This window comes from Benincasa hispida, chromosome 6 (assembly GCF_009727055.1).
Source record: "Benincasa hispida cultivar B227 chromosome 6, ASM972705v1, whole genome shotgun sequence".
NCBI lineage: Eukaryota > Viridiplantae > Streptophyta > Magnoliopsida > Cucurbitales > Cucurbitaceae > Benincasa > Benincasa hispida.
In genome coordinates, this window is record NC_052354.1 from 30,675,512 (window position 1) to 30,691,415 (window position 15,904).

At 34.6% G+C, this 15,904-nt stretch overlaps 2 protein-coding genes across 3 annotated transcripts in view; one reads left to right on the top strand and one right to left on the bottom strand.

The window, feature by feature from the left end:
* Nucleotides 1-11,160: 11,160 nt before the first annotated feature.
* Nucleotides 11,161-14,964, top strand: LOC120079442 (putative pentatricopeptide repeat-containing protein At3g23330). 2 transcript variants are annotated; one of them, XM_039033621.1, is made up of 3 exons: nucleotides 11,161-14,065; nucleotides 14,196-14,356; nucleotides 14,515-14,964. In XM_039033621.1, the coding sequence occupies exon 1, from the start codon at nucleotides 11,588-11,590 to the stop codon at nucleotides 13,859-13,861; it is 2,274 nt and encodes a 757-aa protein (XP_038889549.1). In that variant the 5' UTR covers nucleotides 11,161-11,587; the 3' UTR covers nucleotides 13,862-14,065; nucleotides 14,196-14,356; nucleotides 14,515-14,964. The 2 variants fall into 2 exon arrangements, with proteins under 2 accessions (XP_038889549.1, XP_038889548.1); XM_039033620.1 differs by having other exon boundaries at nucleotides 11,161-14,356.
* LOC120079444 (photosystem I reaction center subunit XI, chloroplastic) overlaps nucleotides 14,790-15,904 on the bottom strand; it is a 1,453-nt gene continuing 338 nt past the window's right edge. Inside the window, exon 2 of the mRNA XM_039033623.1 lies at nucleotides 14,790-15,443. Within this exon, the coding sequence (XP_038889551.1) occupies nucleotides 14,952-15,443 (492 nt within the window). The 3' untranslated portion in view covers nucleotides 14,790-14,951. The remainder of the gene's footprint in view (nucleotides 15,444-15,904) is intronic.

Genomic DNA, 15,904 nt, shown 5'->3' on the forward strand with positions numbered 1-15,904 from the left:
TTACTTCAAATATTTGAATATCAATATTTAACTACATTAAAATTAAATATATTGTTGAGGACATTTTAGGATAAAAGAAAGTTATCATCCGCAAATGAGTTCTTGAGTTGTTTTGCCAAAATTATGAAGTTCTTTTGACCAAATTCACAAATGGAACATAAAAAGATGTATGTAATCCAATTTTTCTTTTCTCTAATAGACATTTATTAAAATGGTATTATATTGTAATGGATGATTCTTTGAAAATTGTGTGATGTTCATTAGTTAATTACATTGTAATTTTAATATGTTGTTGAAAAAAAATTGGTGAACAACGAAAGAAGCAAATAATAACTATTTATTGGATAGTTGATAATTCTGTAAAATAAGAGATTGAAATTACTGAGAATAAAAAATAATTATTCATTAATACTTCTCTTCTTCTTCATCTTTCGATTTCAAATTTACAATCTTTATTTCGTCTTATCAAGCCTCAATCGCACTATGTTTTGCCGATGAGCTCGTCTAAAAAGGCTTTGTTGCTGCTTCTAAATCTCTCCATGGTCAGGACGACCTCTATGGTTAGGACAACGAGTTCACCATGTGATACAGTACCCATTGAACCGAGGAATTACAACACAAAAACACTTCATACCACACCAAGTTAAATGAAACCATTGTAGACTACTTGACAATCCAATCCACAAAAGAATTTCCTGAAAAACAAATTCCTAGAACAAAGATGCACCGATCATTCGAAGTGGACAAGACGCCCCTCCACGTCGAAGGTGACATCGCAAAATCCATAGAAATCTAAACGCCATCTATATTAGGTTTGAACCAGTCAAAAGAACCCGTGATCAATTGCGAAGGAGGAGAATGGTTAATCGTCAATTTAAATTTTTTAAATTGTATTTGGATAACAATATTAGAAATAAATCTAAAAAAAATATTAAAAGGGGTCTTTTCAAATTTAATAAAAAGGCCCAAACTATTTACAGTGTATAGCAAAATTTAAAAAGAACCCAAAACTGGTAGAAGAAAGTCCAAAATAGTGAAATACCAAAACTATCCCTGCCCAAGATCGCGACCCGATAACGATTAAATCGAACTATTCAAATTCTCCTGATACCTACGTCCGTCTTCCATGTCTTCTTCTTACAACGATAAAAGATCTCTGTCTATCGCCCTCTATCACGCTGCTTCTACCTCCGTTCCTTATTTTTTATCCCGCCGTTTTCTATCTCAACAACAAAAGTTCTCTGTTGGCTTCTACCAATACTCACGATGCTTCATCTTCATCTTCTTCTCCGTTGCTACTTTCAATTTTTCAAGGTTACAATCTATCATCATATCCTCAAGGTAATAATCATTCTCTTTTCTTGTCATTTCATTAATTCTTCTTTTTAATCATACTTATTAAACATTATTGAACCTAATTTTGTTAATGATAAGCAAAAAATGGTCAAAGTTGATGGAAGCAAAGGCAAAGGAAGGAAAATAATGAAAGACGAATCATCAATAATCAGAGGAAAAGCAAACAAATCTGAAGAGAAGAAGAAGGTGATAGAGCACTATCTCCGTTTATCTAAGATAGACAGAGGTAGGACACTATTTCCGTCTATCTCAGATAGACAATGAGATAAATAGTAATATACTTCAATGGTAAACATTAATATTTGTTTCTATAGTTTCTATATGGTTTGCACTCTATATTTGTTTAGTTGAGTATTATTGTTGACAACTTTAAATTGAGTTAGACAAAGATAGAGCACAATCTTTGTCTATTTGAGATAGACTCAGATAGACAGTGATAGAGCACTATTTCTATCTATCTCAGATAGAAAGAGATAGAGCAGATAGACAGAGATACTACTCTACCTCTTTTTATCTGAGATAGACAGTGATAGATATTGTTAAATATTATTGATAGTTATCTTAATAGTTGTTGGTGTCATTCAAATTTTACTTTCTAATATATTGTTAAATTTATCTTTTCAACAGGTAGAACATGAATTGATCATGGAAAATGAGAACAGACACTTAAGAGTTACAATCTACTTTAGTGTAGAGGTCTTAAATTTGATAAGAACAAAGTTAGATGAAACAATTTTCCAAAAGTTTTAAATGACCTATTTGGACACTTTATTAATATTAAAATGGCCAAAATACCCGACCAATTCCTCAATACTTAGTAAGAAGACAATGCTATACAAAGAAGCCAAATTTCCTTGCATTTAACTTCAATGGCCATATAGTATAATTTGGATTGAAGGAATTTTTTTAGTAATTGGATTGAGAGGCCACAAATCCCCTCAATTAGATTTAGGCTAAAGAAAAGTGTCTGAACTTAGGAACACTTTTTTTTCTTCATGACGATCATATAACTAAGAGAGATATAGAGAGAACTTCAAAGCATTGCACAATGAGGAGGAAGAGTCGTTGAAAATTAAATTAGCCAATCTCTACATCCTAGAAACTCGTTTAATCCCCAAGCAACAACATAACCATGTCAATTTCAAATATCTAGACATTTTGGATGATGAACAAGTCTTCAAAGACTATCCTTGGGGAAGATTGTCTTACAACCTAACCTATCAATTTTTTAAGAGAGCACCATATATTGAGAAGGTTGTTGTCTACTTTCAAGGATTCCCATTAGCATTAGTTTATTGTGCTTTTGAGACAATCCCAAAACTTTTTAGATTTAGATGTTGGATTTGGAAGGAAACTTGGAATCAAAGGTCCAAGAATCATCACATGGGAGTGTTTGGTGTTAGACGAATGGAGGACTCTAAATAAGGGCATTTTCAAAACCGAAGATATAAGTAATTTCTTAAATGAGAACATTTTCATCGTCTATCGTTTTAAAGATAGATAGTGATAGTGTTCTATCTCTATCTATCATTGATAGACACTGATAGACTACTATCACTATCTATAACTGATGATGCTAGTTTTTTTTTCCTCTAATAATTTAACTTTTGTTCACTCGTAGTTTTGCATGACAAAACTGCATCCAATAGAAGAAGAATGTCAATTAATTTTCAAATATTTCATAGAAGTTGAGGAGGAGCAAATAGAATAATACGAAATTAGTGAATTAAGAAAAGGCCAACAAATAATAGTAGAAGATAAAAAACTTTTAAAATAAGACCAAGAAGAAATCAAAACGATGCTAAAGTCAATTACGGAAACCCTGAATTGTAGACTTCCATTAGAAAATCTTCCATAACAACAAGAGCATGAAGAAGGCGAGGAAAAAAAATGAAGCTCCTTCTCTTAGCCTTCGAATATTGAAAGAAAGTCATGATCCTGGTACAATGGTTGACTATGTAACAACATATTAATCTGGGGTAAGTATCTGGTTTGTCATATACTATTTTTTTTTCATATTTATTAACTAAATTGCTTTTCTTGGTAGATCCAAGTTGAAAATGACAGTCAAAGGGAAAGGCAAAGAGAGGTTTGTATGTATGATAGACAGTGATAGTCTTAATATTATATATTTTAAGTTTCTAACTTTTTTAGATAGAAAAAAATATATTCTTAGATAGAAAAAAATAACAGATTATTTTCTTGTAGGAAACTGGGATGCAGACCCAACAACTTGAAATATAATATAATTTAGATATGATTCCAACTACAGATTTGGAAACACCCTAAACACAACTGTTGTGAGGTTTGATTCTTTTCTTAATCTACTTTTTGTTCAAATATAAGAGATATGATAATAATAGTCCTCTGTAACTTTGTATCTCAGATAGACAATCTCACATAGACTCTGATAGAGGTTTATCATTGTTTATCTTAGATAGACAATGATAGTTCTCTATCAGTGTCTATCTAGGATAGACAGACATAGAGCACTATCAGTGTCTATCTGGGATAGACCAAGATTGAACACTATCTCTATCCGAGATAGACCGAGATAGAAAACTATCTCTGTCTATTCGAGATAGACAATGATAGTCTTCTAACCCTATCACTTGATAGATAGTGATAGACAACTATCACTTGATTGACAATGATAAACATCTAACCCTATCTATTTGAGATAGGCAGTAATATACAACTATCACTTGATAGATAGTGATAGACATCTAACCCTATCTATCTGAGATAGGCATGTTGAGGTTGATGCCCTAAAGTCTCTTCCACTTGTTTATCGCCTACACGACTCATTTTTCCTCCATCCTCTATCAAATTCACCAAAGCTCACCCTTTGAGTTTTTACTCCGAGAATACCCGGGGCTCATTATGGTGGTGTCGTCCCCATTGCGGCATTCGTGTTCGCATTGATCGTGCTGTTACAGTCGACGTTTCCGTCGGGCGTTGGTAGATCTCTTGGAGGGTTTCCGTTGCGTTGGAGTTCCGGAGTGTGAAGACAGTCTTCAACTGGTATGGAACTCTATCCCTTATGATTCTGTTTGTTCTTAGCATGCCGATAATTAGATTGATTTGCATAACTGTTTGTGATGAATGTATATTGTTTATATTTCGGTTACGATGAGATCAAAGCGATACGAACACGCTCAAGGAACTCTCAGTATGAGATCCTTCAAGGCAATGATAGACAACTATCATTGTTTACTACGATAGACAGTGATAGAAATTTACTAAGCAAAATGGATCATACCTAGATTCATTTCATTCAACTTTTCAACTGCATCACCTTTTAACATCTTTACTATGTGTTCTTTTGCCTTCTAAACTTTTTGATAAATTATATTAACTCCAAGTTTTGTATGGGCCTTATGGATAATGTCTCTAGGAATGGATTGATCAATAGACATGAACCTAAAATCATCAATCAAGCAATTGCCAATTACTGATGAAGAATCTTGCCTATGACAACTCTGAGTTGTGTTTAATGGACAGTCATGCTTAGAAATATACTTCCTAAGTATCCACAACGTACTGTTCTTATACCGAGATGCCTTAATATATCAATTACAGCCTTCTTGTAAACATTTAAACTAAACAGACTTTGAATTTATTGAAAATTATTCTTCACCGCATTTATGTAAAAAAAAACTTTGAAAGTACTTCTTTACTTTGAAATACACTTTTTACCTTCAAATCACCATAAAACAATATCTCTTATAACTTCATCATTTGAAGAAGAAGAAGAACTTAAATATAACATTCTATCACCATTGTCACCTACACTACTAATAGCACCCACACCACTAATAGTGGTAAAAGACCCTTCCAAAGAACAAACACTTACATGAGCAACTAATGGATGTCTGCTGATTGCATCTTTAGCCAAAGTCAGATACCAAAAAGTATCTTTGTCTATAAGTGCTAGACAAAGATAGAGCTCTATCAATATCTATTAGATAGACACTGATAGAGTTTTATCTTTGTCTATGACTATAGATATGCATAGTGATAAACACTATCTATGTATATCTCTATCTATCCAATGTTCCAACCATATAAGCTATTATAAATGGAGTAAAGATCAATCAAAGATAGAGTTCTATCTTTGTTTATCATAGATAGACGAAGATAGACGTCTATATCTGTCTATCTGATATAGACAAAGATAAAATTCTATATTTGTCTATCCCTACTAGACAAAGATAAACATCTATACCTATCTATCTGAGATAGATAGGGATAAAGCACTATCTCTGTCTAAGACAGACAAATAATAATACAATACATCATCAATCATTTATGCACTTTCAGTAATAAGATGTTGAACTAATTTGGAATTTTAAGACTTCAATGTTTCAACCATATAAGCTATTATAAATGGAGTAAAAATCAATCAAAGATGGAGTTCTATCTTTATAATCAAAGATAGAGTTCTATCCTTGATAGACAAATATAGGTGTCTATCTGAGATAGATAGAGGTAGAGCACTCACTTTGTCTATATCGACTCCTTTTGATCCAATCCTATACTAATTTGGAATTTTCGACTAACTGGCTTCCAGAATAGCTTCGCAATGTTATATGCAACAACTTGTTGGAATTGTGGAGCAAAAGTTCAATAACTTGGTTTATGAATTGGTGCAAGAATAGTCGTTGTCCTCTGAGTTTTTTTTTTTTTTTTTTTTTTTTTTTAATTTTTTCTTTGCAGAATAAAGCATTAAAGTGAAGAGAATACTAAGAAATTCGAAGAAGAAGAACCGTTCTTCACTCGACAACACAATGTGAGACATTACAAGGCAACGAAAAAAGGAGAAGAAGATGTACTTTTGTGATCTATCGAATCGACAAAGAAGAATAAAACCTCTGAGCTGTGTGGTGACAATGAATGATCAATTGAATTGAAATCAAACAAGAAAATGAATTGAAATCGGCGATGAATAGAATTGAATGAAATTGTTTTGGAATTAAATAAAAATGAAGCGAAGAAGAAGAAGGAAAATCACCGTAGGAAATCGAGAGTAGTTTTGGATTTTTTTTTAAAAATATCCGTTGATATGATTTTTTGCCATAGTATGTAAATACTTTGTATTTTTTTCTATTTTTGATAATTTTCCTATATTTAATTTGTAAATAAATTCGAAGAAAACATATATAATATTTTAACGAATAAATCTCAATTTTTAAAGAAAAGATAAGAGGTTGTTAAAATAATCAGATACCATAAATTTAGTGAAAGAGTTACAGTGTATTTAAGATTCTCAAGGGCATTTTAGGATTATCAGAAATGGAAATCAGGTGCAAACCAACCCTTTTGCTATAAATCAGACCAACTTTCGCTTTTGACATTTTTTCAAACTAAACCTTAAACCCTGCTATACTGAATTATTAATAAATCTGTACTAAAAAAACAAAGAAAGAAAAGAGAAAAATGGATAAAAACGACCCCTTGGGGGTTGACTTTGTATTTTTTTTTTACCTCTTTTTAAAAATAAGTTTTCTTTTAACCCTTTAATGATGAAAATGATGTAAGCATGAAATCTTTTTTATATACAATTACTCTTATGCGTCCTTTATTAAATTCTCCCGTTTAAAATTCAAGAACCAGCCTACCAAATTAATTTTAAATTCAACAATCAACCTACAACAAAAAAGTTGTTATACAACCCACAACAAAAATTCTCCACCAAAATTAACTGTTTTACAACCTACAAAAAAAAAAAAAATCCATTCACAAAAAATTCTCTTCACAAAATTGGGATTAGCAAAAAGTTCTCTTCCCTAAATTATCTCTAGAACGAAAAGTTTCTCTTCAACCAAACTTGTATTTCACGAAGTTGTGATTTTGTAGACTCCGTAAGAAGGTATGTATTTAATTTTGTATTGAATAGTTTGATCATTTCTTTCATGTTAGAATTCATTTACTTGTATTGATGCTTGTTTGCTTGCTTATTTTTTTTTTCTAATGTCATAAAGAAGTATATTTGAAAATAAATAAACAACAAAAATGAAAAGATAGGAAAACTATTTTTTTAAGATACCCAGTTCGGCTTCACCAGGTCTTCACCGGGTACAATGTAAATGGGCTGAAATTACTTGGGGGCTTCATGGGATAGGAACCAGGTATACAAACGGGGGTATTTGATTTTTTTTTTTTTAAAAAAAAAAAAGAAAAAGGAAAAGACACAAAAACTATTTTTTTTAGATGCTCAGTCGATCTTCACCAGGTATAATGAAAATGGGTTGAAACCACTCGAGCGGGCTTCATGCGATAGGAACCGAGTATGAGGATATGGGGCGACTTGGTCAGGGCCTAACCGTGTTCTGAGAACATGGCCTAGCCTAGGGCCCGATAGAGGTAACCCCAGACTTAGTTGGTCTTGTACCGGGTGTATATGGAGTATGCTTATCATTTGTAATTTGGAATGATGAAGATTTACATGCATTCCTCACATGGGAAGAGGTCTTAGTAATACCTCTTTACGTATCTACGCTTCCAAAGTGTTCAATTAATTAATGGTTTCATATAAACAAATCATATATCCGATGAACTAAAGAAATCCCTTCAACATCTAGGCCATTACATTGCAAGATGGAGTCAGGATGTCGATTGTTCCCCACATATTTTAACTCATCACTTCATCACCTAGTAATTTAGCAACTCATAACTTAGGGGATGATATAGACCAAAGTCAATATTTCAATGATCGATCTTGGAGGGAGGATGATGGAAATGAACTCAAGATTAAGACTCACCATACACCTCATGCAGAAGAATGAACAATCCAAGACTATGGAGGTTCGTCTCATGTTCCACATGCAACGGGTCGTAACTTGTCACATCCATCTAGTAGCACAATTGTTATGCCAGGTCAATATTATTCTTCTCAAGATGTAGAAGTTGGTTACATATTTATATCTAAGAAGGATTTAAAGATGCAGTTATCTATGTTAACAATTAAAGATAACTTTCAGTTTTGGGTGAAGAAGTCGACCACAACATTATATAAAGTTATATACTTAGTTGAAGAATGCAAATGGAGACTTCAAGACGTTAAATTGAAAAATTGTGAAATATTTAAGATCTCTAAGTATGACAACGTCCACACATGTAGAAATGAAATATTGACTAACGATCATAGACAAGCTTCTAGTTGGGTTCTTGGACATTTAATAAAGTCAAAGTTTGAAGACGTTGGTCATTTATATAGACCGAAGGACATCGTGAAGGATATAAAACAAGAATATGGTGTGAGTTTAAGTTACGACAAAGCATGGAGGGCAAGGGAAGAAGTGTTAGTACTTGTTAGGGGGTCACTAGAAGAATTGAAAACCTGGTTCAATATTTGAATATGATTTGTAGGAAGATAAATATTTCAAGTACGTCTTCATCGCTCTTGGTGCTTCCATTAAGGGGGTTTTTAAACTGCATTCACCCCATTTTTATTGTGGATGGAACACATTTAAGGGGTAAGTACAGTGGTAAACTCCTGCTTACGACTGGGGTCGATGGAAACAATCAAATATACTCAGTCGTGTTCGATATATCTAGTGGAAAAACCGATAATCTTGGGTGTGGTTTTTTCAACAATTAAGATGTGCAATTGGACAAGTTCATGGTTTGGTTATCGTGTCAAATAGACACCCTAGCATTAAATAAGCAATTATCATGATCTTTTCAGAAACATTTCATGATATCTGCATCCATCACTTGAAAGCTAATTCATAAATAAATTTTAAGAATAAAGATTTTTTGGATATTTTCGACAAAGAAACTAAGGCATGTCGTGAGTCTGTGTTCAACTTCCATTGGAATCAATTTTCAGGGTATCCAGGTTCACATAAATACTTAGAAGATATTGGTCTTGAGCGGTGGGCTAGGGTGTACTAATGTAACAGAAGGTACAATCAAATACTACAAATCTAGTTGAGTGCATAAACGGGGTGTTAAAAGACGCATGACAGTTACCAATTACATCATTTCTAGACCATATTAGAGGTTGGTTACAAGACTTGTATTACATACGTCAGACTGATACATATACTAGTGAATTTGGATTGTCGAACTATGCAATGTCAATAATTCGTAAGGCGATAGACAGAGAAAGATGACACGAAGTTAGGCCAATTGACCAACATGAGTTTGAGGTCATAGATGGGGTTTGGGAGGCCATGTCAATATTCACGCAAGAACTGTACTGTTGCATGTTTGATTATTATGAACTCCCTTATTCGCACATGATTGGTGCATGCAGGATTCAAAATTTTGATCCTATCTCTCTTTGCTCACGGGTATACTCTGTCGAATCAGTATTGGCTACTTATGCTGAACCTATACGTCCACTTGGGCACTTTTCAGAGTGGAAACAATCATCAGATTTCATTGACGTTAAAACATTGCCTCCAAAAAGAGTTCCAATAGTAGGTCGCCCATGAACAACAAGATTTTCTTCTGCAGGTGAATTTCATTAAGTCCACAAATATTCCAGATGTGGGCAACGGGGATACAACAAAACGACTTTCAATACTGCCGAGTGAAGCATGGATTTATTACTAATTCTGTCTATTATTTTTTATTGATTTTGGTAGAAGTTATGTATGATTTTGCATGAATTTGCAAAGTTATGGACAATTTTGGATGGATTGGTATACCACTGATTTTTGGAGTCCAACTCATATGTATTCATACCCTCATTGACATTTAAATACTTACCTCTAAGTCTAGCACAAGTATTTTCTCCCCTCATGTAATAAAGTTAAAGTCTCTTTGACTGAATGACACCTTATTCCCTAGAAGATTAAAACTAATGACATCTTTCCTAGGCTTCTCCACCTCTCAAAGAAAAATATAGTAAATCAGTGGTCTATTGAAGATGATGTTTGTGTTAAGGAGAGGACCAAAACATGTTTACCTAAACATGACTAATTGTGTCGGGGTTAGTTTCTTCTTAATTTTAAGGATGACTTTTTCTATATCAGAACAATATGAAAGGGTTGCAGGAAAATGATTATTAGCATGAATCTTCATTTTCAATTCCATTATAACATACATTTTTCATCAAATAGATAAACTAAAAGTCAACACAACATAAAAAAAATTCTAAGACCAGTATGTAAGCTACTGTTTTTTGGCCTGGTCCCATACCCAGTCGGGCCCGGGACCGAGTTAAAAAATAATAACTTAAATACCCTACACCCAATCCCGCCTCTTTCCCGGTCCCAAGTCGCTTGATCCCACCCCAGTCCCAGCCCGCCCACATTCCATCCGGTCAATATCTCAAGTTGCCCGATCGAGTATGAATCGGGCTAAAAAACAGTAGCGTACATACACTTTGCACCCGATCCCACTCCCTTTCCGGTCTCGAGTTGCCCGCATCCCACCCCAGTCCCTGCCCGGTCAAGATCTCAAGTAGCCTAGTCGGGCTTATCGAATTAGGAGGCCTTAACATTAGAATATCAGAATTTTTTTAAAAAAAGATTTGTAATGTACAAATCAACTCATACGCTATCTATAGGTCTAAAAAATCATTTTAAAATGCAACATTTGTTTCACAAAAAAAGTCCAAAAATTTATGAAACCCCGTGAAAATAAAATTCATAAACTAGTTACCAAAAAAGATTAATTTTTTTAATCAAATAAGCTCAAACAAGATCGAAAATTACTATTATAACCAAATAAAATATAAGGATACATAGAAGCATGAAATCAACAACAATGTCGACAAATCCAAAATCAAAACTCCCTAAAATGTGTGAAAATACTGATGAATATGAACCTAAATGTTGAAGAAAAAAATGAGTTTTGAAAGGAATGTGAGAGTTGACCAAGAAAACGGTTATAGAAGGATTGTTTGATTTTGAAGTTTTGAATCTTTTTCTTAAAAAAAAGTATAATGTTCTTTTCTCATCTAATGGTAAATTTTGAGGGGAAAATACATTTTTTTAAAAAGGGTCGTTTTTTACGAAGAAAATCTTTTTAAGGAGTCATTTTTGTCGATTTTCCCAAAAGAAAACTTAAATTTAAATCTTCGTGAATTCTGCCCTATGAACTCAAAAAGCAAGTTCGGCTTCAGGGATTTCAGACTATCCATTGCTTCAAATGGTCAGCGTTCAAGGGATTTGAATTTGGATTTTGGGTTTCTTCATTACTTTCATGCTCTTTTGAATTCAATTGAAGAATCATCTCTTTCTTTCACCTACATTGTTGAAGAAGGTGGTTTAAAATGAGATTAATGAATCTAAGCAGTTGTTGCTTTGCAACTGCTTTTCTGAAACTTCCTCATCCTATTTGTCAAGTTACAATGGCCCAAAAAATCATATCATTCAACTTGTCTGAACACCAGCTGTTCAAGTCCTGTTGCTACCACACTTCAAATGATTCTTTAGTCAATACCCTTCATGCCAAAATGGTCAAGAATGGTTCTATTTTGGAATCTGGGAAGTTTGTTTTGAGCTCTTATGTGAAATCTGAGAAATTAAACGATGCTCAGAAACTGTTCGATGAAATGCCCAGTAGAGATGTTCTTACATGGACGGTCCTTATATCGGGTTTTTCTAGAATAAATTGTTCTGAAATGGCATTGCAACTATTTAGAAAAATGCTAGTTGAAGGTGTTTGTCCAAATCATTTTACTTTGTCTACTGTTCTTAAACTTTGCTCTAGAGTAGGTGATATGCAAATGGGTAAGGGAATTCATGGATGGATACTGAGAAATGGGGTTAACTTAGATGTTGTCTTGGAGAATTCTATGCTTGATTTGTATGCTAAGTTTGATGACTTTTATTGTGCGAAAAAGTTGTTTGATTCAATGAGAGAAAAGAGTACTGCTACTTACAACATAATGCTTGGTGTGTATGTCCGTAGTTGTGATGTTAACAAATCTCTTGATTTATTCAGAAACATGCCTTGCAGAAATACAGCAAGTTGGAATACAATTATATGTGGGCTAATGCAAGGTGGGCATCTGAATGCAGCATTGGAGCTACTCTATGAGATGGTGGAGAATGAACCCGAGTTTAACAAAGTTACTTCTTCCATAGCTTTAAGTGTAGTTGCTTCTTTATTGATTATTGAGCTAGGTAGACAAGTACATGGCCGAATTATCAGGTGTGGTCTTCATAATGATGGATTTGTAAAGAGTTCACTGATAAATATGTATATTAAATGTGGAAATTTGGAAAAAGCATCGGTGATATATAGTCAAATGCCTTCAGGTTTTGTGACGAAACAAGATTCCAACATTGTATGTAGCGACATGATGACCGAAATTGTTTCGCGGAGCTCAATGGTGTCGGGATACATTTGGAATGGCAAGTATGAAAATGCCTTCAAAACTGTTGTGTCTATGGTCCGTGAACGGGTTCTAATGGACAAATTTACCATTGCAAGTGTTGTGTCTGCTTGTTCTAATGCTGGAGTTTTGGAGCTTGGACGTCAAATCCATGGATATATTCAGAAAACTGGAGAACAGCTTGATGCTCACTTGGCTTCCTCCTTGATTGACATGTATGCTAAAGGTGGAAGTTTGGATTGTGCCCATCGAATTTTTGAGCAAACAACTAATTACTTAAATGTTGTACTATGGACTTCCATGATCGCTGGATATGCTTTACACGGGCAAGGCAAGGAAGCCATTAGACTGTTTGAACGGATGAGATATGAGGGAATTATACCAAATGAGGTCACTTTTGTTGGAGTTTTAACAGCTTGCAGTCATGCAGGGTTGCTTGAACATGGCCGTCTATATTTTAATATGATGAAGGATGTTTATGCAATCAAGCCTAAGGTTGAGCATTTCACTTGTATGGTAGATCTTTACGGTCGAGCTGGATGCTTGAATGAAGTCAAAGAGTTCATCTATGAGAATGATTTATCACACCTTAGTGCAGTTTGGAAGGCATTTTTATCATCCTGCCGGCTTTACAAGAACCTTGAAATGGGAAACTGGGTTTCTGAAAAATTGTTTAGTCTCGAACAACAAGATGAAGGGTCTTATGTTTTACTATCAAACATGTGCTCCGGCAGTCAAAAGTGGGAAGAAGCTTCAAGAACAAGAAGATCTATGCAACACAGAGGGATTAACAAAACACCTGGTCAATCTTGGATTCATGTGAAAAATCAAGTTCACTCTTTTGTTGCGGGAGACCAATCACACCCTCAACATGTTCAAATATATGAATATCTGGACAAGCTCATTGGAAGATTGAAGGAAATTGGGTACTTGTATGATGTAAAATTGGTGATGCAGGATGTAGAAGAAGAACAGGGTGAGGTGCTTCTTGGTTGGCATAGTGAAAAGCTTGCACTGGCTTATGGCATAATCAGTTTGGGTTCTGCCATTCCAATCCGAATCATGAAGAACCTTCGGGTATGTACTGATTGTCATAACTTTATGAAGTTAACATCTCAACTCTTAGGCAGGGAGATCATTGTTCGAGATATTCATCGTTTCCATCGTTTTAACTCTGGTCATTGCTCTTGTGGTGATTATTGGTGAGCCGAGAATGAGAATCTGATGCATATGGATTTTCATGCATTATTACGTTAATCTGATTGGAGTTCATAGCACTGTTGGGGGAACCAAGGCAAATAAATTGATTAGAAGGATTATGCTTCTTAGATGTTAAGAGTGCAGTTCCGAGACCATGATTACTTATAACGATGAACTTCACATCTCACATGCCTGAACTGAAGGATTGAAGTAAGATCTGCTGTAATTCAAACCATATAATTGGAATTCCACGAACGTGATTGAAAATTTATGTAAATGAATGAGCCAGGGATTACTTGGTGAATTAAATCACAACCTTTACCACTTGGTTTTCCTGTAGGAAAGGATACTGAATTGAAGATACTATGCTGTGAAACCCAATGGCTCAGTCTTACCACCACCTCAATAACAGAGTTTCAGAAACACAAGAAGTTTAGTCATATTGATGTGTGTGCGGACGAGTCTGGAAAAGTATTGCTTACAGAAACGCTCTCACACATGGTAAGAATCAATGGTAGACGGAGACCTTTGAGAACTTTTTCTATAAGTGGTTTAGAAGAAATTGCTTAAAAATAGATTTAAGCGTTCTAGAAATTTTCAAGGAATTTTTTTTTTGTTAAAAGCACTTTTCTACTCTTTAAATTCCCTCACCATATTAGTGCTTAGAGGCATATGCAAGCAATGCGAGGAAAGACGATTCTAAAGTGTGAATATGTTGAAGTTTTTTCTGAATCACCTGTGTACCCATAACAAGGTGAATGCTTGTCCATGATTAGAAAAATTAATCACCATTCATTTTGTTACCCTTTCCATTTCTTTCTTGATAACTTCTATATGTTAATTCTCTTATGACAGAAAAGAAAATAGTATCAAAGTATTGTTGATATTCTTCTCCTATCAATTTATAATGCAGTATCACAGAAGCTATTGTTTGTGAAGCAGCAAATGGAAGGACGGTACATACATAACAGTTCCAAAAGGGAAATCAATATGCAATCACAAAGGATCTAACAAAGAGGTTTGGCAGAAAATATACAATTTTATGTTCCCGTAACACATGGAAGTTGCATTGCAGAAACAGAAAATGATACAAAATCTACTTGACGTAGTAAGGGAGGTCCAAGACATAGAGGAGGAAGTATGCCCAGATCACACCAGAGATCCCACCGAAGAAGAACCCGCCGGAGAATTTCGCCCACCCATCAGCTGTTTGCAATGGATCAGGGTTCTTCTTCCGTCCAGTCAAGGTCAAAGATGGTGCGGTGGATGGCTCTCCTTCATTGAAGGATGCAACGCCATACATTGTCAAGCAGATGCTCAAAATGACAATGAGACCGCCAGCAGCGAGTGAGCCGGCTCCTCCGGCATAGGCTGTGTTCCTTAGAGGGCCAGCTTTGACAAATGGGCCGACCAGAAAAAAACCATGGGCTAGGCCCACTTCAATTCCCCTCAGCAATGGGCTGACTGCTGTTCTGTAGGCTGGGAGGTTTGATAGGTACCATGCTATCAGTGGGCTTGAGGTGACTGGAGTCTCAAGGCTTCCAATGAATGGGTCTCCATTGATTGGCTGGATCACTTGGTAAGTTGGCTGCAAAGGTTTCATCAATACCTTATTAACATCTTTGCATGGCATGTGTTTTTTTATTCCACTTTGAATACCTTTTTTTTCCTAATTACTCTCTTCACATACATTTTTTGCATTAATTTTTCTTTCACTACCGCATCTTTTCTCTACCGTATTGTTACACGCTTCTTCTTATTGTATATCCTCCATAATGGAAAGTGTACATGATAATTATCTTTGAACTATACTTATGTTCGCTCTCTTCATCTTAATATCTTTACATACATTTTTTCTGGTTAACTTCTCTCCTCGTAACTGCGACGCACGCTTACAATAAAAGTACTCTCAAACACACCCTTTAAACTTTTATACAACTAATACGTTTATATTACTTTCTTAGAGTTTAAGGTTAATATCCTTTGAAATAGTATGCATTACTTGGTGTGTGTGTGTGTGTTTGTGTATATATATATATATATATATAT